The following is a 22,967-nucleotide window of genomic DNA, read 5'->3' as shown; positions in this document are numbered from 1 at the left end:
TCGTCCTCAGTTCCATGCTGACGAGGGAGCTTGCTTCTCCCTCTGCCTCGAGCCCCCCACCCCCAGCTTGTGCTCGACCTCCCTCTTTCTCAAATAAATAAATAAAAATCTTAAAAAACAAACAAACAGACACACCTTTTTTTTTTTTTTAAAGATTTTATTTATTTATTTGACAGAGAGAGACACCGAGAGAGGGAACCAAGCAGGGGGAGTGGGAGGAGAAGCAGGCTTCCCGCAGAGCAGGGAGCCCGATGTGGGACCGGATCCCAAGACCCTGGGATCATGACCTGAGCCAAAGGCAGACTCTTAATGACTGAGCCACCCAGGAGCCCCAAAGAGACACACCTTTATGAGTTTCAGTTTCCTCATCCATGGGATGGGGATAATAAGGGTCTGTACCCCTTCCCGTTGTTGGGAGGATTAATTGAGTTAATATGTGTAAAGCATTTGGAAGCTTACAGTAACAGCTCAATAAATGTTAGCTATACTATCATTACTATCTTTTTCTTTTGATTTCTTTGAGTTTATTTGTTTGTTTGTTTGTTTTTAACTACCATGGTTGAATATCTGGTTCATTAATCTTTTCTGTTTTTGAGGATTTTATTTTAAGTAATCTCTACACCCAGCGTAGGACTTGAACCCACGCAGTGTAAGGCTTGAACAACTGGGAGATCAAGAATTGCGTGCCCTACTGACTGAGTCAACCAGGTGCCCCTCCCTGCAGGGTTTTTTTTTTTTTCTTCTTTAAGGATTTTATTTATTTGTTTGACACACACAGAGAGAGAGAGACAGCGAGCACAAGCAGGGGGAGTGGCAGGCAGAGGCAGAAGCAGGCACCCGGTGGAGCAAGGGGCCCAAGGTGGGAATCCATCCCAGGACCCTGGGATCATCACCTGAACTGAAGGCACACACTTAACTGACTGAACCAGCTAGGTGCCCCTCCCTGCACTGTTTTGTTACGTAGTATTTGCATTCTTGTTTAAGTTTGAATGTTTTCAGTTTTCCAGATGATCTCTTTGTGGACTCTGGGTTATTTAAAAGTATTTTTTTAAAAAAATTCTAAAGTAAGGAGGGCGCCTGGGTAGCTCAGTTGTTAAGCGTCTGGCTTGGGCTCAGGTCATGATCCCAGGGTCCTGGGATCGAGCCTTGCATCGGGCTCCCTCCTCCGTGGGGAGCCTGCTTCTTCCTCTCCCATTTCCTCTGCTATGTTCCCTCTCTCACTGTGTCTCTCTGTCAAGTAAATAATAAATAAAATCTTTAAAAAAATTCTAAAGCATCCTTTTTTGGTGCAAGTTGTCTTTTTGTAATTGATTTTTAGCTTCACTGTATTGTGGTCATTGCTTGTGGAAAATGCCTCTTCTTCAAAATTTGTTGAGAATGATTTAGAGCTTAGAATGTGATCAACTTCTATAAAATGTTATGTGTACTTAGGAAGTACAAATTTTAAATGTTGTGTGTGCAATTTAACACATGTCCACCAGATCAAGATAGTTGACTTTGTTGTTTAACTCTTTCATATCATACTCCTTTTTTTTTTTAATCCATATGATTTACCAACAGTGAAAGAAATATCCTGAAATCTTCCATTGTATTGGTGGATGGCTCTTAGCCCCTTGTTTCCCTCTAGGACAGTGCAAAGCAAGGCCAGCCTATTCTGGAGGTGACTTACTTTGCCTTGATGTAAAACCTGCCAAACACATGCATTTGTTCACATTTCAAAACCACTTTATTACCAAAATGAACAAAAGGAGAATGCTGTTTAAATTAAATAAATTACACAAATATCGCGAGTCCCGGGCTTCCCCGGGGATCCCATCGTCACAGGTCAGTATCACGAAGAACATTCAAAAGTATTGAAATTCTGGATTATTTCACTACCTTGCCCTCCTTTCCTGCCTCAGTCATGTCCAGACAGTGGTCTGTTTGACTTTGCTTGGGTTCTTTTCAAAGTCTTCCGGTAGTGAGGTTTTTGTCAATGTCTCCCTCTACCCCATGAGTTTCCAATTTTACCTCCACTGTCTGGACACTTGGTTCAAAGGACACCTCCACTCGGGATGTCTTGAGGCTCTGTGACCTTCCCCCACCCCCTGGGCCTGAGATGGACTTTGAAGGAGGTGGAGTAGGGGAGATGAGTTGTCATTGGGTAAAGTTCTTGTTGTCCTGGAATTTGGCACTTCGGGTGCTGGGCACGGTGAATCCCAGATAACATTGTCTTCTGCCTTCCAAGTCTTGAGTTCCATTGGCAGACAGATGGCATAATGAAATCACAGAGAAGCAATGCTCGTAGGCCAAGAATCTGTTGGCTCTTTGCCAGCACCCTCTCCTTTAACTCTAAGAAGACTTGCTAGCTGACCGGCTCACTCAACACACAGACACACAGCATAGGTCAGGCTGATGTTAGGAATTGGGGCTTTTTTTTCCAGGTTGGGCCAGCCCAACCTGTTGGGCAGGGTCATTGAGTTGAAGGAGCTTGGAAGAAACAGTGGGGGAAAGACGGAAAAGTTCTCTGGGCACTTCCAGGGGAATTTCCCCAAATACTTGCACATGCCATCTATTTATTTTCAAGTCAACAGTAGGGTTCTTCAATTAACCCCTCACATCCATGAAGAACGTATCCCTCTTCTCATCTGTCCTAGACGATGACTTCAGGTCCTGAGTTTGTTAAGGAAGTCCATGGAGGAAGACCCGATCTGGATCTGCCCTTTGCCATGTTCTGCACCCACTTGGGGGGTGCCACTGGCTCTTGGGGGCTTCTTCCCCTGGCTGGCCAAAGGATCTGGGCCCCAAGCTGATAAGGGAGAGTTAAAATCACTGGCTCTTCACCAAGTGAAAAAGAACAAAGCTGATTTCCTAAGCGGGGGAGGCATTTCTGAAGTCAAGGGAACCGTCAGGGCTCAGGTCCCACCATCTGGCCCTTGGTTGCCCCTAGTACACCCCCTCTCCCAAGTCTCTAGTACAAGAAAGGATTCCCAAGAGCTTTTATGCAGAATAACTGGCATCTATAACTAGGTTGCCAGAGGACTCTGGTGGCTACCCACCTGTCCTTTTTGGACCCCCCCAGGTCTCAAGTGGAGGGGAGCAGACCCTGAAGGCAGCTGGGAGAGATCATGTTTGGGGACAGCTACGTTGGTGGGCTGCCCCAGGGGAGGTAGCTCTGGTGGCCCCAGGACCCTGGCTACCCCCAGGCTTGAGTCTGAAGTGCTGAATAGCAGCGGAGCTCCCAGCAGCCTTGAGATGAGGAGGAAGGAGGCAGAGTCAAGACTGAGATTCCTGGGTCATAGGGATTCCATGGTCCCAGGAGCGCACAGCTGCCAGGGACAGAGTTGGGGCAGCTGGATGGGGCAAGCCATGGAGTTCTAAACACGTTCGTTCCTGTGATGGCTTGACACCATCTGACACCAAGCTGTTCGGGCCCCAGGGCCTTTGCACACTAGGTCAGCAGGGGCCCATTCTCCCTTCTGTTCTTGGCTCATTCTGAAAGGCAGCAGTCTGGGCCAGGGAGCGGGGGTGCGGGGGGGGTGTCCCCTCAGCTGCCTTGGGCAGGGCATGGGTGGGTGCGATGGGGTGAGCTGTAGGCTTTCTCATTCTGGCCAGGGCCCTGAGCGTCAGCAGGAGAGTGAAGAGGTGGTTTTCCTTGCTGCTGAGGTTGGCTGGCTCTAGAGATGCCAGGAGGCCCGCAGAGGGAGAGAGAAGGAGGAGGAGGAGGAGGAGGAGGGGGAGGGTAGGGAGGAGCAGAGGTCCTGGTGGATGTGCTCTCCTCTACCACTCTCCTCTACCACTCCTCATGACCCCAGGCTCATTCTTCTTGGGAGTCCCGGATGCCACGTGCTCTGGAGGCTGTGTGGGGGGCCGGCTGGGCCCTCACAGGGCAGTCAGGGTCTCCGTGTGAAACATACTCCCGAACATCTCCTGCAGGGCCACGGAAGGACAAGGGAGGGGAAGGGAGGGCGTTAGACCTGTCAGATTCCCAGTGGCTGCAACCATGAGGTGACCCTATGAGCCCCTGGCCGGAGAGAACTTCCTGAGGAAGCCTGTGAGTGTGAGTGTGTGCGTGAGTGGGGGAGAGGCGGGCCCCGCCTAAGAGGCAAACTGATACAGAGGTGAGGAGAGGAGATGCTTGGAACCTGCTCAGAATCACCTCTCGTAGGCTCTGTGACCTCCACGCGTCCCTCCTCCTTTTCAGCTTCACTTTCTTTGTTAGCTGACAGGAGGGGGGAGATCAGACACGCTCTAAAGTCCTTTCTTGCTCTGATAAGCTGTCCGGGGGCCTAGCCAAGGTTTTTGGAATGTGCTGGAGATTCCACGGGAGAACAGAAATCAGCCCGCCAAGTCTTTGTAGCTCTGGCTCTCTTTCCTAATGCCTCCCACACGCCATCAGCACTCCCAGAGACCTGTTCAGAGGACATGGAACTCAAGCCCAGAAGGAAGGAGAAGAGGGACAAAGTGAGATGTGACCCCCAGGCCTGAAGCCAGACTCCGCCCCAGCTAGTCATCTGGGTTTCTTGTAAGTCAGGGCCGTGGGGTGGTCCTAGTTTCCCCGTCAGGATGACAGGGCCCCGTGGGGATGCTGACGCTTCCCCCCTGCGTGGCCATGAATGCTAAAGGGCTGGCTGTCGGCGACAACATCTGTAGTCTTCGAATTCTTCTGACCCTCCCCAAATAGAAGTGTCCTGAGGGCAGGGGTCTCAGCGCTGGATGCCCAACCTGGAACTGGGCCAGGCAAGCTGTCCTCACATGTCTGTTGCATTCATGAAGGAACACGTAAATCCCTCACGGATCCTGTGAGGTAGACAGGGCCAGCCGTCCCCCACAGCTCCCCTGCTCTACAGTGATAGAAACGGGGGCCTCGTGTGTTGTGTGTCCGTCCCAGATCACGTGTAGATATGGTGCAGAGTTCAGCATAGACATCACCTCCTAAGAACCTTGTCCTGTGCCTCCCCCTCCCCCCCCGTGATGCCTGTCAGGGAGTGAGAAGAGGTGGGATCTGCTATTACAAGAGAGTTGAGAGAGCAGCATTGTGGCCTTCAAGGGGCCGGCTCTGGCTTGGTGGGGAGAGAGCCTGGTGAATGCCTTGGGTTTGGGAGGGTCTCCTTCCTGCTCCTGGCCCCCCACCCCCCATACCTGCTGCCCCTCAGCTCACCTGCTCTAAGTCCCAGTAGCTGGGGCTATCCTCCTCCAAATCATATAAGGACAGCTCTGGGTCCACTGGAGCCTGGAAGGGGGGAAGATGGGTGCAGGATGAGCTCCATGATTGGATGACACAGTCTGGTACAAATGGCAGCCTCCGGGGGGGCACCATGTTTTCTGCCACATGACTTGCCCTCTTGCTTCTTCCCTCCCCTCCCTCATCTACCTCACAAAAGGTAGCACAGGTGGCCCTCCCCCTTACAGCAGAGGGGTGCATCTGGGGTTGCCCTCCTTTTTGGGCACCTTAGAGGCAGGGGAGGTTGGCCTAGCTGATAAGGATGATTGGTTAGCTGCCTGACCTTGGGGAATCCATTTCCCTTCTCTGGGAATCTGTTTCCTCATCTGCAAAAGTAGGATGATTGAACTCACTTGGTGGGCTTTCTACCTCACCATGCTGTCGAAAAGGGGTGTGTGTGTGTGTGTAATTTATGTATATACATTTATGTAGATGTAATATATTTTGTAGTACGTAAATATAAATATAAATATATTCTACATACATAAATCATTTTAGATCTATAACCATAGTAACTGGGCATAATTTGTGCAGTAATAAATGGTGAGGATTCTTCCAGAATCTCCCTCTTTTTGCTCTGCGGAGCCCAAAGGCCTGTTGTTCCTGCTCAGTTGTTCTAAGAGTGGAAGACGGGTGCCAGGGCCCTGTGTTTTCCTGGGCAGTCTTTCAGCACTTAGAACAGATGGCTTCACCTTCATCAGTCTCTTACAGCAAAGAGCAAATGGTTGCTTCAGGGCCAGAAAACCCTTTCTTATGACCCAGGACAGGGGAGGTTTTATATATAAGCAGGTCTGGGGCATGGAGTCTTGGGAGGCCAAGGGCAGGGGCTGCTGAGCTGGGAGGGACCCTGGGAGTGGAATGGGGGGGAGGCTGGGGAGGTTCAGTCCGGGACCCCAGTCAGTGGGGTAGAGTTCTTCTGCCTCCCAGCTTTCTGGAATCCTAGACAGTATGATTTGTAGCTCATTTGCATACCACTTAGTGAGCTAGCAAATTAAATGTCAAGAAACTGAGACCAAACTTGGATCCAGCTTCTTCATCCATCACTAGGCTGAAACCTCTAAACTCTGCTAGATTAAAACGGGCAGAATCACTCCCCTCCCTTGCCCCAAACCTCTTCTAGAACTAGTGAAGGAGGAGGGCAGTAGACAATGCCAGAATCCTGGGCATACTCTAATATGCTTTGAGTGTTTGTGTGACCTGGAAATTAATACTAATAAAACATATTACAGTAGACGAAGTGCTTTCAAGTGACACAAAAGGCATGATTATCAGTTAATCTTAAAAAGGAAGCAAAAGAAAAATGCTGTGAGGTAGGTAAAGTTAATTTAGGCTGCTTGTCCTACAGATAAGGAACTCTGTAATGATAGTTTTAGAAAAGTGAAAGGACAGACTTGGTGTTGGAACCCAAACCTTCTGTGTTCTTTCTCATGCCCCCATCCTGCCATTTCAGTGCCCCAGGGCCTTGGCTTCCCAACGTGCAAGGACCTTACCCCTTGGAAGTCATGTCCTGGGCCCACTTCTCTGGCATTTGCCTGGGCAAAGAGGACAGCATCATGTATGCTGGGAAAGACGTGGTTGCGCTGTAGACACCCATCTTCAAAGACGCCGCCGTGGCTGATGTCGTTGTACACCTGGGCTGGAAGGAGGAAAAGGCTTTCAGAAAGATAACAGTCATGTGGTCTGGAGCTGGGGGTGGAGGAAGGCTGGTGAGAGGGAAGGAAGGGAAAGAAAGAGAGGGGACTGAGGGTTGTGCTCTTAGGGGCGTTGCCAAAGGCCAGGCTAAGGCATTGGCCTTGCAGTATCAATTCTGGACAGCAGAGGGCAATGTGAGCTTGAGGATGCCGAACCTCCAACCCAGGGCAGAAGGAAGCAGTTTGATTTAGAGAGTCGGTACTTTGTGGGGATTGAGAGGGAAAGGCTAAACCGTCTACAAGGAAGCTGCTGGCAATTCTATTCCTGGACAGTCTGTTCTTCCTCTCGTTTCTCTAGACCTTTCCCATAACCTCCAATGCATGGAAAAGCCCTTACTTTTACCAAATGCTGGAGGTGATTTCCTGAGAACTGTCCAGTGAGGGAGGAGCCCACTGACTCTAACTGCCATTGCAGGTTCTCCCTCTGAGCAGGGTCCTTGGAGTCTGGGTCCTGCTCAGGCTAATTCTGAAGTTGGGCCAGCCCCCAGAAGGGCTCTAGATCTCTGCAGGAAGTTCGGTGTATGTGCCCTGTCGGTCCTGTTACATGGCTGTGTGTCCTTGCTTTTGGTTCACGACCTCGCACTCCGCATCCGCATAGGTGATGTGAAAGTCTTCTGCTCTGTGGACATGTCCTCAGGGCCGTGTCTACATACCCTTCGGAGATGGTGTGTATATAAAACAGTGTGCCTGTGTGTTCCCCAGAGAGATATCGTGTGTGTGTGCTGTCTGCTCATTCATGGGCTCACGGGTTTGGAAAAGACCCCAAATTCATCTAGTCAACCCCCTAATTTGACATAAATAGAAACTGATGCCTAGACATGAAGACTTGGCCAAGGATGCAGGCAAATTAGTAGTGGGGCAAATCAGAATCCTGGTTGTCCCCCTTAGATGTCACACCCCTGCTTTCCTGCCTCCTTCCGTTACTGAGACCTCTAGGCTGTTTACCCAGCCGGGCCACAGTCTCTTCTGACTTGTGCTCCAAGCACTTAGGAGCAGGCAGTGGCTGGGGGGAGAGTTATTTGAGTGCTCTTGTGTCCACCCTCCCACCCTTCCACGCAGCGTTCCGCCAACCTGGTCCTCCCCTCCCCCCCACCCCCAGCCTTCGGGTCCTCTAAATGTCCTCCTTCTCTCACCGTGGATGTTCACCAAGAAGACCTTCACACCGATCTTCCCATAGGTGGAGCTCAGCTAGAAGTGTTGGGGGAAGGGTGTTGGGATAAGGAGACAAAAGGAAAGGAATGTTCTGAGTAGGTCTCAAAAGTGATTCACAAAACGCACTTCAGAGGGGAAGCCAAACAAATAAGCAGCCCCAAGTGCCCTGGCAGCCAGAGATAAACATAGCAGCAAAGCACAGCCCTTCTCCCTGGAGTGCTGGCCGCCAGCTTTTCTGGAAAGCAGGACAGAAATGGACTTTGCCAATGAGGCGGGCACTTAAAGACACCGTGGCCCCTTCTCGTGGGGTCAGAGCTTTTCCCTCAGTAGCTTGGATGCCCGGATCCCACCTCTTTCCCAACACTGTGGCTTCAGGCAGAAGCTGCGGGGAGGCTGGAGACAGGCCCAGACTCCAGGTCCCAGCTAGGGAAGCAGGCTGAGCCCACCGCTGGGGATGGAGACTTCTGGGCACCCAGCGGATGCTCTGTGTGTGATACTCGGTCTCTGTACTCTCCATAGGCCTCGGTTTTCCCGGGCTGCCTCTATCTGGGCCAGCTCTGAGGCTTGCTGACTCCCTACCATCGGAGGCATTGCTGAAAAGGTATCAGATGGATAGATACCTCTACTCAGGGTGTCCCATGGACTGCCGGTTTGGCCTGAGAATGTGGGGCACTAATATTATGTCTTCTCTTCTCACTGGACTGGAATTGGCTGATGTTGGAGTGTCTCGGTGAGGGCGGGGAGGAACAGCAGACCGTGAACCGGGGCCGGGCCGGACTCTACTCAGAGGACCCCGGGGTGGGTTCCTGGTGGCCTGAGAAGGACCTTGGTATGGCCTCTGCTAGAGACCAGGGCTAAGGCAGGTGGGACAGCGACTATCCCTCTGGGATTCCTTTCCAGCCGCTCATCATTGTGGGCTGTCTGGGCCTGCTTTGCAGAGAGCAGCCTCTCCTGGTCATGTCAGGAGGAAAGCTCCCTTTTGAAATGAATGAAACCTCTCTTGTCAAAATGAGGGCTCCAAGCAAGGAAAGGGAGTATGGGAGAGCAGGCTGGCACTCCCTCTGCCTGGGGCCTCACCTTGCCCAGGGCTTTGATGCCCATCAAGTCCACAAAGCTGACTCCACTCATATCAAGGATGATGGTGTGGAAGGTGACAAAGGGTGGGACGCTGGCCAGCATATCACTGGGTTCACTGGGGGTCTCAGCGGAGGCTGGTGGCTCACAGTGGGCCGCTGGGGAGCTGTCAGGGCTGAAGGTGATGTAGGAGACGCTGGCGCCGTTAGCAGGAGTCTGGTTGTTGTTGGGGTCAGTCGGGGAGGCGATCTCAAAGTCCTGCTGAAGCTCCTGCAGGGAGACAGTCTGGGGGTGGGGGGGTGGGGGGCGGGGCGTCATCAAACGGAATCAGACTTTGCTGTAGTTGAGGCAGGGGCAGAGAATGTGCAGGTGGGGGTCAGTAACGTCAAGAATGTAGGGGTGGTGAATACGAGCCCCCAGAAACCTGCAGGGAAGGCACCACCCAATGGCCTTTCCCCAGGCGGGGCCTGCGTGCTCAGTCTCCCACCATCCAGACAACGCTGGGGGAGGCATCCGGGAGAGGCACCGATGCCTCGGCCTATTCCGCTGTGGGAGAAAGTGCCTCTGGAAACAACTGTGCCCCAGAACTCCCACCCCCACATCTAACCTGGGTGGGCACCCCAGCAAATTCACTGCTGCTCCCCATTTGGGGTTGTTCATAAGTCTATGGGCCACATCCCATCTTAGCCAGAAAATGAGGAGGTGCCATGGGGCTCTGTGGTTACCCCCAGGAGCTGGCGTCCCCTCACCCAAGGAGAAGAACGCCCAGAGACTTTAGGTCTTTGCTTCAAGGGGTGCTGGGAGGGGGGCCCCGGGGGCAGGATCCAGGGGAGTAGGCTCCTCCTAGCATCAGCTCACCTTGGTTTTCATAAACAGAGACTTCCTCTGCTGTGTGGGCCTCAGCCTCCCCTTCTCCTGCCTCCTGAGGTATTTTTGCTTGGCCAGCAGTACTTTCTGGGGGTCCACACCCGTCTGCAGGGAGAGAACAATTGCAGTTTGGACCTCTTTGGAGGTGGCCTGCCTCCCAGCCCCCTTTCTCCCATCTTCTCTGGTCAGCCCCTCTGGTCACCCCCTCTGGTCAACAGAATCCTGAATCTTACCTTGGCAATGACCTTTTGCCTGAAGATCTCCGAGTTGGCAAAGTAGAGAGGGGAGCAGTAAGTGACAATCTTAACCCCTTCGATTTCCTGGACCTGAGACAGGGAGACTGAGCTCAGGTGGCAGACATGTCTTTATTGGCTTTTTTTTTTTAACGCTCTTTTCTTTGGGGGTGGGGGCAGGGCAAAAGAAATAGGTCTTAACTTTGGATTACTTACCCTATTATAGGTCTTGGGATTAACATAAATGTCAGTGTCCATGACCTGGGCCAAAGCGTAACCATTTCGACTGGATAAAAAAGGAAAAGAAAAAAAAAAAAAAGATCACGCTAAAAGCCAGTGGGACTGGAAGGATGCTGGGATGGGAGCGGGGGCAGAAGCAGGATGGGGTGGGGTCTCTTCCTCCTCCCTGGGCATGCTGGGTTGGTCTTTCTATACTGGAGACACATGCCTGGTGGCCTATGGCTGGGCTCTGACCTGGAGGATGCCAGGTGGGGCCTTGACATAGCTCCCAGCCTGGGGCTCAGCACAGAGCAGAGGTGGACTATGCGAGGTGACAAGCTTGGGTGGCCCCGAAGTCACCGCTTCCTGGTTCTGAGTTCTCAAGGAGAGAAGACAGTGCTACCCTCACATAGAGCATCCTTCCTGCCCTGGCCCGAAACCTCTTCCTGCGGTGCCCCTGGCCTGTACCCCTGGGCAGGGTCCTGTTTGGTGTGGGGACTGGCCATGCCCTTGGACAGACTTCTGTTCTTCTCCTACTCTGTCTGGCCCCCAGCCCTCCGAGCCCGGGAGGGCTTCCTCTGGGGCTTTCGGGATATGGCAGTCAGTCAGCCCAGCCTGGGCACGGGGGGGCCCCACTGCTGTGCCTTGCGGGGGTGGGGGGCCGTTACTTACAACTGAGTCTGGAAGACCACCACCAGGGCGGAGAAGGCGACGCCCACGGCCACACCGTATGGCAGGCTCAGGAAGAACGAGGATAGGAAGCTCACCACCCAGACACACTGTGAGGACAGACACGTCAGAGCAGGCCTGGGGAGAAGGCTGCCTCTTCTGGGAGGTCTTTTGGGAATAGCCAAGGCCATTCTCTGTTTCCGCAAACTCAGACCCACCCTCCCCTTTTCATGGCGTTTTTGCCCTTGGGTATTGGGGCTCTGGGTGCACTTGCCCGTCTCCCCCAGATGGAGCGTGGCTAGCCAGCTTGCTGGGTTTTTAGGAGACGGCCAGGCCACCCAGGGAGGCCGCCTGGAGCACACGGAGAGCATGAGGGTCAGATCCGCCTGGGTTCAAAGTTTCATTCTCCCACTCACTAGTGATGTGAACCAAGTTGCCTGGCCCACAAAAGGGAAGCAGTGACACCTGTTTCATGAAAGGATGAAAGAGCTAAGCCACCTAAAGGTCCTAGCCCAGCGACGGACACCCAATGGTCACTCCACAAGCGTGAGCTCCCTTTCTCCACCTAATGGGAGGCTGTGTATGCCTGACACAGGCTCAGTTGTCTTCCCCGCCTACCCGCCTGGGGTCTGGCTATGTGGGTGGGGGCAGGGTTGGATGCTGTTGGTTGGACCCCTTGATTGTCCTTTACAGTCTCCCAAATTCCTCTAAAGGAAACAAATCTGCCCTCATTCCTGTAGAGAACAGTGAAGCTCAGACAGGAGCCCAAACACAATGTAAATATCAGGGATGATTGTCATGGCGGGGGATTGTTGCAATGTGGTAAAAGCAGATCATTAGGGTGGACATTGGAACATTACTTTCCCTTATCCTCATCACTCACTGGGGGACCCCGAACGGACCGCTCACTTCTCTGGCTTTAAGGATTTTCCTCAGGTACCATGCAGGCAACCCCAGGAGACTACCACCACGCAGAAGTTTGCCTGTCTAAGATTTGGGTTCCAATCCTGACTCCCCTGTGGCCTTTGATAAGTTCTGTAACCTCTCTGAGCCTTGGTTTCCTTATCTTTTTTTTTTTTTTTAAGTTTTATGTATCTAAGTCATCTCTATACCTGACGTGGGGCTCGAACTCACGACCCAGAGATCAAGAGTTGCACGCTCGTCTGAGTGAGTCAGCCAGGCGCCCCTTGGTTTCATCATCTTGAAAGGAGGTCAGTAAATCCTCTCATAAGTTATGGTGGAGCTTAAATGGGGATGGTTGTTGTAGTTGTCAGTACCTGGTAATGTTAATATTATTGTCCAACACAAGATGCGTTGGGACCGTGACTAATCATAACAGTCATGTTTGCTGAGCGTTGCATGGCTGCCTGGTGCTTTCCCATATGATCTCATTTAATCCTCAGCCCCAGTGTGTGATGCAGCCATGACTGTCATCCCCATTACAGAGGAGGAAACAGCACTCCAGAGAAATCTGGCAACTCACTCAAGATCCTGGTACACTGGTTTTAGGTTCTAGGGGTTTTGTTGTCACTGTTTTTTTTAGAACTATTTCTTTTTGCTTTTGCTTTTTTTGCAACTACAGATCATAAAAATAGCCGTAACTACATTTTACTGGACCCGGGGTACAATTCAGATGAAATTCTTCTCACTTGTATTATCTCATTTCTTCCTCATAAACACCCCGGGGGTGGGGTGGGTACAGAGTATAAGATGCCCATTTCTCAGATGAGAAAGCCAGGACTCAGAGAAGTTAAGGGACTTGCTGGTTTAGGGCCAAGCACAGAGCCAGTGAGCAGCTGAGATAGGGTGTGAACACAGGATGTCTCACCCTTGGCAGCTGGCTCTTGGCAGCTGGTTCTCCAACAAGGGAGCCGCAGAGCAAAGGGATCCCGGGCAGAAAGAGCTGACGGGGGTTGTGGGGTTGGAGGAGGGAGTCTGGGGCCTGGAGGGTACCCAGAGGCCCCCCAGTACATACACAGTCCAGCTTGCTTTTCTTCCACAGGTAGTAAGGGTCAGCGAGCTGCCTGAGCGAGTTCTTGAGGTTGACAGCGATTAATGCTCCCAGCACAGACTGGAGAAACAGAACGTCGTTCTTTCTCACCTGGGGGGGTCCCCTTCTTCCTCCCCGTCCTACACACCCCCGACCCTGGTGTCTCGCAGGACAAAGCTGCAGTTCCAGAACATCTCTGCACCCCATCTTAGGGCTGGAGAGTGCAGGTCCAAGGCCATCGTGGGTCCCCTCCTGGCCCTTCTCCACGCCACCCCTCCCCCCTCTCCAAACTCCCCAGTGCCCAGAGCCTTCCGTGTCAGACACTCCTAAGCACTTGTAAACACTGATGGGGGGACTGACCCTGGGGCCAGAAGGTTGGAGTTGGCGACCAGCCCTGCACTTATGAGCTGTATCACCACAGATCATTAAGACTGCCTCAGCCTCAGTTTCCTTCACCTATAAAAGGAGGAAAGTAAACCCTGTGTTGTCTACTTCACAGGTTGTGATCCGGACAAAGCGTGACCACGTGGTCACTTTGTAGAGGGTTACACAATGTCTAGGGATTGTTCTTACTGGAGTCTCCCGTCGGCCTCCGCTCTCCCGCTGCACTCTTACCTTGGGGAGAGGGTATAGATAGGACCCCAGGACCAGCATAGTGATCATCACGACCAGGGACACACACAGGCTTGCCACCTGTTCCGGAGAAAGAATTGGGAACAGGGCACAGGGGTGAAATTCTCGTTCTTGACTTATTTCCAACAGATGCCTTTGGTGGACTGGAGACCCATGAGGGGAGAGGAAGGTTGGAGAAGCAGCTGGCCCGGCTTGCAGGTGCCCCGGCTTCTCTGCCGCAGCTGTTTTGTTTCCCTTTCACCTCTCCCCCCAACTGCCCTGCTACAGCACTCACCTGGGACTTTCCTCCAGCTCCATCCACAGCCAGAGTGACAGAGAGGGCACAGCAAATGACGTGGATTTTAAAGAAGGAGCCAAAGAAGTTGCTGCAGCCCAGGGCGATCATCTCCTGTGGGGACAGGGGCAGGATCGGAGGCGGGGGCCATGGGGGGCGGGAAGCAGGTAGAGACCAAACACAGTCATCCATGCAAGCTGGATGTTGGGCCTCGGACTTGAGAATGACCCTACAGCTAGAAGGCCAGACACTCCCAAGCAAGCTGAAGGCAGCCTCCTGTGGTCAGAGCCCCTCCTGCTCGCCCGCAGGCACCTTGCTCACTGCAGCCCCAAGAGCCCCACAGTACTTGTCGCCAGGCCTCTGTGGGATGGGACCCGTCCTGCTTTGCCCTGCCGGCGGTGGCTGGACCTACCTGGTTAGAATCCACATCATAGCCGTGCTTGCTGGCCAGGGTCCGGCCCATGGCCAGGTTGATGACATAGCCCACAATGGCCAGCGAGAAGGCCGTGCCCATCATGTCCTTCCACTGGGAAACCACAGGCAACACGGGAGTGGGGAACCTGCCAAGGAGCCAGAGAGCAGGCAGGGCCCGGAAATGTGAGAAAGGGAGGGCGAGTCGTTCCTCAACCCACGGGGACCAGCCAGGCCCCACAGTGTACCCGGGTCTACGTCCTCAGTACGACCCTGTGGGGCACCTGCTCTCACTCCCGTCAACAAAGCAGAGACCAAGACGTAGAAACTCACTCCTCGGAGGTCCTAAAGCCAGTAAGTGGTGGGGTCTCGTGTGTTCACGCCCAGGTTCTGGACTCTGTGCTCACTAGTCCACAGATCCACAATCCCCAACTCCCCGCCCTCTCCCTCTCCCCCTCCAGCCTCCTCTCCAGCCCTGCAACACAGGCACCACCTTCCCCTCCCAGGGCCCGGCGTGGTGCCTGGCACAGAGTCAATGCTCCATACGTGTTGTTTTGAGGCTAATAGCTTCCTTTCCCCATGGAGGAAAAGAGCCAACACATTAGGGCAGGCAAAGAGCCAGCAAAGGGCTGATCAGAGAGGCTGTGCTCTGGCAGCATCCAGTAAATGGGACATTTGGGGGGCTGTGTGGTGGTTAAGATTCACTGTTTGTAATACAGCTAGCATTGGCTGATTGCATGGCTCTCTTCCAAAACAAAAAACAGAAATCATTTCCACTTGGTCATTGTCATAGAGTCTACAGTGCTTCCTCATTGAGGTTGTCCTCTCTGGGTCTCTGAGCCCAGGACTTCATGGGGGGCATGTTGTTGGGGGTTGGGCAGGCTTCTTGGGCACACGGACTCACCCATGTTGGATCTCTCCCACGATCTGCATGTGATACTTTTGGGGCATCTTACAGCCCCCAGAGATAGCTGTCGCCACCACCACCTGCAAACCCCAAAATGCAGAATGGGGATGGGCAGGGCAGAGCTGTCCCAAGCCTCCCTTTTCTCTGGGGACCCCAAATCCAACTCTCCTTCTCCCTCAAAGGGGAAAAACCCAAGGAGCAGGAAGAGTAGGAGCCATGTACAGGGGGATGGAATGGATTTACCCAAACTCCGGTTCTACTGGCTGCCAGTGGAGGGGGAGGAAAAGGTCGGTAGGGGCTCCCTTGGCCTTGGGTGGAGATGAATTCCATTTCTCATGGCCTCTCCAGCCTGGCCCCCAACACTCCAGCCCCAGACAGGGTCCTTACCACGATCATCTCCGTAGGGATGGGGAAGCGGATCCTATGCATATAGCGAGCATTGAGTTCCTTCACCAGCACCAGGATGACGCCACTGATGAGGGCGAAGATGAGCGAGGCGATGTTGGTGTGGGGGAGGTTTTTGCAAATGTCAATGAAGGTCTGGGGGAGAGAGCGCCAAGCTCATGGACTCCCACCTCTTCTTCCTGTGCTATCCCCACCCTTGGGTGTCTAACCCAGTGGAAGGATGTCATCAGTGTGAATGGAGGCACACCAAAGCAGTATTCAGACCCTGGTCTCCCACAGCTCCCCATTTTCCTCCTGCCTCTCCCAAAGGGCTCGCTGGGAGTTCACGCCAGTGTGGGAATGCTGATTCTTTTTCTCTCTTTCTCTAGAAAGAATGTGAGCTCAAGGAAGAGAGTTGGGGATAAGGCATAAGGAAGGAATTCCCAGGCAAGGAGGGGTTGAGGCACTACATCAAGGAACTGATGGAGAATGGACAGCTCCTTTTCTGCAAGGATTAACCATAGAGAACCTCAGTGAGCCCTCAAGGTCATGGTTTCACCCTTGCTCCCAAAGTGGGAGCCCCCAGAGAATCCTCTCAGAACCGTGGGTCAACCGGGGGTCAACCTTGTTTGCAAACATCGTGTAAGGAGGAGCTCACAGCTTCTTCCAACAGTAACTCCTGCTCTGTGCCTGCTTGAGTCCCTCCCCATCTGCAGGGGTGCACTCCTAGACTCACAAAGATGATGGACCCCGGGCCTGCGTAGGAAGGGATGGTCAGTCCAAAGATGTACTTGAGCACCGAGATCAGGATCTGCAGGCCGGCCGCCGTCATGAAGCCCCGGATGAAGGACTCGGACAGGTAGATGGCCACAAAACCAAACTGCACGAAGCCCAGGCCCATCTGAGATGAGAGGGGTGGGGGTGGAGGGGATGAACGAGAGGGGTTGGCAATGCCCGCATCGGCCGGACCCAAACCCGGGCTGGAGTCCCAGGCAGCAGCCCCAGGGAAATGAGCCCTTTGTGACTGGGTCTGGCCCTCTGCTGTGCCAGGCGGATCCCGAGTCGGCTTGGGGGCATGGGCCTATTTGTCGCTTCCTCTCTCTGGCTTTGGTTTTCTTATCTGAAGAATACACCGGGTCCTCCCCCAGAGAGGTCCCTCCTCTCTCAGTAGACGACACCACCATCCACCCAGTGGGTTAACCAAAAACTTGGGGGTCATCCTCCCTCAATCCCACATCCAGCCTACCACCAACACATTTAACGGCCCTGGCCAAATGTTCCATAAGTCTGCCCCATCACAGGGGCCCTCTCCGTGGCCGCCACCCTGGTCTAGCCCTCGTGAGTCTTGCCTGGGCCTCTGAAGAGTCTCCTGACAGGCCCCCTGCTTTGGTCCTTCTAAACCACTTCCCACTTCTCCTCTCTGTGGCCTGAATGACCTTGGAGACCGCCAATCCCACGCAAAGGCACTGTGTAGGGGACAGGCCTCAGCCTTCATTGTCTAGCCTCTGCCTCTATTTCCAGCCCCTTCTCTGGCCCATCCCCAAAAGCCACCTGCTATCCAGCCACCCCAAACTTCTTGCCTCATCATTCCCTGGTCAGTTCGCACCCTCAGGTCTCCATGATTTGGGGTGCTTTCCCTCTGCCTGGACTGTCCTTCTGTGGCCTTGTTCGTTCGGTTCCCGGCCAACCTCTACTCATCCTTTAGACTCAGGTCAAACGTCACCTCCTCTCTGAGGTGAAGCCTTCCCCGACTCTCGACTCTCTCTTCGCTGCTCCCACACCCTTTGAACCCAGCTCTGTTACGCAGCTCATCTCACGGCCTACACGTTGATCTGTTGACATGACTACTTCCTCTGCTGGGCTGGGAGCTCCTGCGGAACCGGACCCCTTCTCTGCTTATTTTTCCCCTGAGGCCTAGCCCAGCTCCTGGCACAGCGAAGCAACCAGAAACTTTAACAGAATGAACGGACGAATTAAAGGCGTCATCTGAGGTTGGTTGCTTCCTTCTCTAGTGTCCCACCAGGCAGTGTTTCCCGTCATAAAACCTAGCAGAAGGGTGCCCGGGTGGCTCAGTTGATTAAGCATCTGCCTTCGGCTCAGGTCCTGGGATCGAGCCCCGCACTGGGCTCCCTGCTCGGTAGGGTCTGTTTCTCCTTCTCCGTCTGCTCCTCCTTCTGCTCATGCTGTCTCTCTCTTTCTCAAATAAATAAAACCCTAAAACAAAAAACACCAAGCCCCCCTCCCCCCCCCGCCCCAAAAACCCAACCTAGCAGAGGCCTCTGCAATTTGTGAAACTGTTGTGGAGCAAGTGAGGCTGTGGCTTGGGGTAGAGGAGGTGGAGGGGGATGAGGGATGTTAGAGAACTAGGATGACTGTGCTGGCAGAGGGATGGCATTGGAGAGGGTGGCAGAGAGAGGCGAGAGGCGGTGAGCCTTCCGGATAGTCTGGGACTCGGGACAGTTTTACCAGGGGCAGATCCTGGTCTCAGGGACCTGCGGGAGGCAGGTGAGGAGAGACACCGATTTCTGGAGGTCTTTTGTGGCCCCGGGAATGGGGAAGTGGGAGGAGGTAGAGCCTCGAATCAGCTTCAGTGTCAAAAACTGGGCTTTGGAGGCGGGGGCAGGACGGAAAAGATGCTCTCCCGAGGCTGAGCCCTCGGCAGGGACGCGGTGGTCCCCTCACCTGGATGATGGCCGTCAGGCAGGCCAGCGTAGCTGACACGTGCAGCCTCTCGGCCTCCATGGCCGCCGTGTCCACGTAGCTCTTGTTGGTGGCATTGTCGAAGACCCAGAACTTCGACTCTGGGGCCAGCTGCAGACAGATGTTACCCACCAGGATGCTGATAACGGCAAAGGTACCTGCAGTGCCCACCCAGCCAGCGAGTCAGAGGTTTGGACCACAGGCCTGGACAACAGAAAGGGGCCCAGCAGAGCTTCCCTGCCCCCGGAGGGATGGGTCCCCCCACCTCCAAGGTTCCTCTCCAGCAATGCAACAGCCGCTCACACGTAACCGTGACCTGTACTTTCAAGATGATTTCACCTCAGCTGCTAGTGTGATTTCATCGGGCGCATGAAGAAACGAGCTTGGAAACGCAAGCAATGCCTGACCTAGAAACAGGCCTTGTGGGCAGGCCCCTTGTCTCCCCGTCACTTAGCACCAGAGAGCGCCAAGTGTCCCTGCAGGGACCAGCGTGAGAGTGACGGGGCAGTTTCCCACGTCTGTTCGGCACTTTGGGGCTCACAGCATATCCTGGTCCACCGAGTGCTCTCCACATTCCGGGGAGGGGGACGGAACAGGGAGTGTTAAATGGGCTCACGGCAGCTCCGCGGTTTCTCTAAGGTCGCAGGGGACCTGGGGAGTGATGCTCACAGTGATAGTCCCTTCGGGACGGGCACCCGCTCTAAGAGAATGCAGATGGAAGACAGAAACCCCTCTGCCACGCCCCCTTTCCTCGGGGTCCAGGCCACCTTGCCCGCTGAGAGGGGAGAGGCCTTACCTGGCACCATCTGGTGTATACCCCCCAGGAAGAAGTAGGTGAGGAGGGGGAAGAAGGAGGAGTAGAGGCCGTTGACGGCAGGAAGGTTGGCCAGCAGAGCAAATGCCATGCCTGCAGGGGACAAACAGATTGCAGGCTCAGGGGTAGGGCTAGGTTGTGGAGGTCACGGGGGGCCGGGAGAGGAGGAGGGGGGAGTGGCCGGCCAAGCCCACCTAAGGCATGGACCCCTCACCTTGTGGGACCTGGATGGATCCACCACTGAGTCCGCCCAGCAGGTCGGGGATGATGTAGTCTTTGATCTTGTACTTGGGGAGCCAGGAGAGCACAGGGAGCAGCCCAAACACCACAGCTTTGATCTTGGCCGAGGAACATCTGAGGGAAGAGGGCAGGCTTCCAGTCAGCACGGCACGGTTTGGACACTCCGAGTTGCGGAGGGATTACAAGGTCCCGTTCCTGGTCATTCATTCATCCACTCATTCATTGGGAATTCACTCAGCATTCGGTAAGCCCCCACGCTGGGCCTGATGCCGGGGACACCGAGGAGAAGGGGCGGGGCTTTCTTTAGGGAGCCATCCACATGCTCTGGGCTTTAGCGGGGCGTCTTCTGAAGCTGGCTGCTCCCCTGGGACATCACATGACTTGGTGTGAAGGCATGGATTTGGGGTCGCTTAGCCTTCCAAGCCACAGGGTCCAGCCCCCATCTCAGATGGCCTTTCTCCAGTCGGACGGAACACAGGGCTGGGCACCCAGGTCTGGGCTTCTGCAGCTTGGTGTACACACCGGGTTGCAATTACTTGCTTTTCATCTCTTGCGCTCACTGGACAGCAAACCCCACCATGGCCAAGAGTCTGGCTGTCTTGTTCATCTTGTGTATCTTGTACATTGTATCGGGCTGCTTAGCAAATATTTGTGGGGTAACTGAATGAATGGATGATTGAAAGGGTGGGCTGGTGTTGGAACTCGGTCAGAGTAGGGGCTACCGCCATCTTTCTCAGCACCCACCGCCCCCTAAAGAAAGCTCCATTGTGCTTGCAGGGTATGCCTCTGCGGACCCACCGTCCCTCGTGTGTGATGACTCCGATGTTGGAGTTCTTCTTACTGTTAATTCATCGGGGGTGCGGAAAGAATCGGGGAGCTGTTCGTTTGTCAGGGCAGGGTGGGGAAAGTTGATTCCTTTCCTGTTTGTGGAACACCTGGAGGTCTTTTCATCGAAACTCAGGAGTGGTAGGAACAAGGGCCTACAAACTCGAGGGTGACAGCTCATGGATTGATGACTGGAAGGAGGTGGGAGGCATTTCCTTTTCTTCTCCCAGTGGAGGGAACTCAAATACTCGGGGCCCACGTGGTGACGCACTGGCCTGCTCTGATTAGGACTCCTTTCCTTCCCGGCACCAATATCTGCTCTCTGCTGTTGTTCAACAATAGTTTCCCTGATCCTGGGTCCCCTGGATGTCACCCAAGACTAAAATCAATACAGACAATGCTTTGTACCCTGTGTAGAGCCTGGACAGATTTTCTGTCCCAGGCTCCACTCTGGGAAGGGCATCACCACCAACACCCTCTGAGGGCAGGTGCCTGCCTCTCCCATCCTGGGGATGGTGGACAGGGCATTGGACCAGTGGCCAATAGCTTTAAGCATCTCTAAAGCTTTGTCCTAAGGGAGACCCAGCCCTCCAGGAACTCGCTCAAGTTCGTTTGTGGCAGACAAACTGGACTCCCCAACACAGAGCTGACTAGGGGAAGACACACCACCGCCCTGGGGCTCATACCTGCCCGGCTGTACGGCAAGCCAGCCGTATGTTGGGCAAGGCGATCTGAGGCCCCAGAGAAGGGCTGGAAACAGATGCCAAACACCTCTCCAGAGGCTTCAGAGCCCAAGAGGGAAATGGACAGAGGGATTAGTTTCTAGCCATTCATTCATTCCTTCATTGAACAAATATTTATGGGAGCACCTTCTGGGTGTCAGGCACTGTTTAAGGCTCAGTGTCAGCCTCGTGGGAATTGTTAGTTCCCTCTACCACTTTATAGTTTTAATCTATAATCTTTTTGGCCAACAGCAGATACCCTCAACCCTCCAGCACAGAAACAACTCAAACTCCAACTGTTTGGGAACCAAGGCTGGCAGAGCCTGCCTGTCCGAGGAGCCCAGCTGTGGGTACGGTGCCCGGGCACTGAACACCCCAGGCTTTGGCTGTAGCCTGGCAGAAAGGAGCCTCCTGGGAGAAGCAGGGTTGGACCAGGGCTAGTAGTGAAGACTCCAGTGGGTGATTCCCCCAGCCTAAACCAGTTCCACCAGCATCTCCACTTCAGCCATTGCCAGTGACCTCAATCCAGGTAACTGAATCAGCTGTTTCCCCAGGGGCGTGAGGAAGAGCAAGGCAGCCCACAGCCAGGCCCGAGCAAGGTCTGCCAGGAGTGTAGGAAGAGGGAAGGTGAAGCTCATAGCCTCGGGTTTCTGCAGGATGAGCAGAGATCATCTCATGAAGCGCCCCCCCCTCCAATTGGAGGTGAGGTTCTGCTGCCCCCCCAGCACAGTGCCAGAGATCTGAGAGTGGAAAGAGCCCGGGGGTCTGGAAGGACCGTATTCTGGTAGGGCTCCTCTAGGAAAGCCCAGGAATTTAGGGGCTGCCTTCGGGCCATCTCTGGATCCGCAGAAGGAAGGGACATCTAGGCAGGAAAGAGGACAAAGGGCAGGGAGTGGTGACGGCTTCAGATTTGTCTTGATCAGGAGGGAAAGGACATTAAAGGAAGGGCTCTGATGCCCCCACTGCCCCTGGGGTAGCACGCCCATCTAGAGCTCCCTTAAGAACCTAAGAAGGACTTGAGTGGCCAGAGAATACGGCAGGACCTCATGCCAGGGATTGGAGATGCCCTACAGCTCTTCTGGAACTGGGGCTTCTAGTCCCTCCTCCACCCCCTCAGCCCCGCTCCAGGTGTGGGTGTCAGTCCAGGAGAGCTTGTAGGATCTTAAAGTTAGGGTTCCAGAACCTTTCCTCCCCATGGTTTCCCCCAGCCCTGTCTCAGCTGTACCGGTACAGGAGCCATACCCCGGTGCAGAAGGGATTTTTGGTGGGGAGCAGCAGAAAGAGGCGTCTGGGCTCTGGGCCATGTTACCTGAAGGCATGGCGAAGTTTCTCTCCCAGTGGGTATGTCCGGTCCTTCTTCTCAAACTCATCATCAAGGACGGTGAGAGAGTATACAGCTCGGTCTACCACGTAGCGGGGCCTGGGCTGGCTCATGTCTGGGGCATTGACAAGCTTTGGAAGAGGCAGAGGAGGGGGAGACGAGGGGCATCTCTGGCCGGCGCCAGCTCGGGCCTTCTCTCTCTCTCCAGTTCGGGCCAAGCAGGCTTTTATCCTGGTTTTTTCCCCGCCCCCACCCAGCAAGGTGCCTCCCTTCCCGCTTTCAGGTCTTTCCACCAGACTCACTTCTTTTGGTGGCCTTCCTTCCCAGGCACTGATGAGGCACACACTTGCCCTGGCTGTTTTGCTTGGCGCCCAGCACGTGGCTGGCACACCACCCCTGTGACGTCACTGTCACCCCCGCCGCACACCAGGGAAAGAGGAGGTGGGAGTACAAGGGCAGGAGTCACAGCTGGATATCAGCCTGTTGGTCCTGTCCCCCGCCCCCAGCCCCAGGCCCTGGAGCCCCCACAAGCCTCAGGGCGCCCTCGCCAGACCTCAGTTTCCCTGGCAGAAAGGCTCATACCATTCAGCCAGTCATCTTGGGGGAAATAGAGAAAATGGTCTGCCTGGAGGCAGGGG

General features: G+C 54.2%; 1 protein-coding gene across 1 annotated transcript; it reads right to left on the bottom strand.

The window, feature by feature from the left end:
- Positions 1-1,709: 1,709 nt before the first annotated feature.
- SLC26A9 (solute carrier family 26 member 9) lies at positions 1,710-22,442 on the bottom strand (the record flags this gene model as incomplete). The annotated part of the gene is made up of 20 exons (XM_080824791.1): positions 1,710-3,909; positions 5,141-5,212; positions 6,694-6,839; positions 8,028-8,082; positions 9,124-9,405; positions 9,979-10,092; positions 10,221-10,313; positions 10,437-10,506; positions 11,112-11,218; positions 13,084-13,179; positions 13,714-13,791; positions 14,006-14,119; positions 14,418-14,565; positions 15,321-15,403; positions 15,711-15,863; positions 16,444-16,608; positions 18,390-18,565; positions 19,204-19,314; positions 19,436-19,575; positions 22,318-22,442. The coding sequence occupies 20 exons, from the start codon at positions 22,440-22,442 to the stop codon at positions 3,862-3,864; spliced, it is 2,376 nt and encodes a 791-aa protein (XP_080680917.1). The 3' UTR covers positions 1,710-3,861.
- Between the last annotated feature and the right edge of the window lie 525 nt (positions 22,443-22,967).

This window comes from Martes martes, assembly GCF_963455335.1.
Source record: "Martes martes genome assembly, chromosome: 15".
Lineage (NCBI taxonomy): Eukaryota > Metazoa > Chordata > Mammalia > Carnivora > Mustelidae > Martes > Martes martes.
Note: the sequence above shows the minus strand (reverse complement) of the source record. Positions and strands in the feature narration are given on the sequence as shown.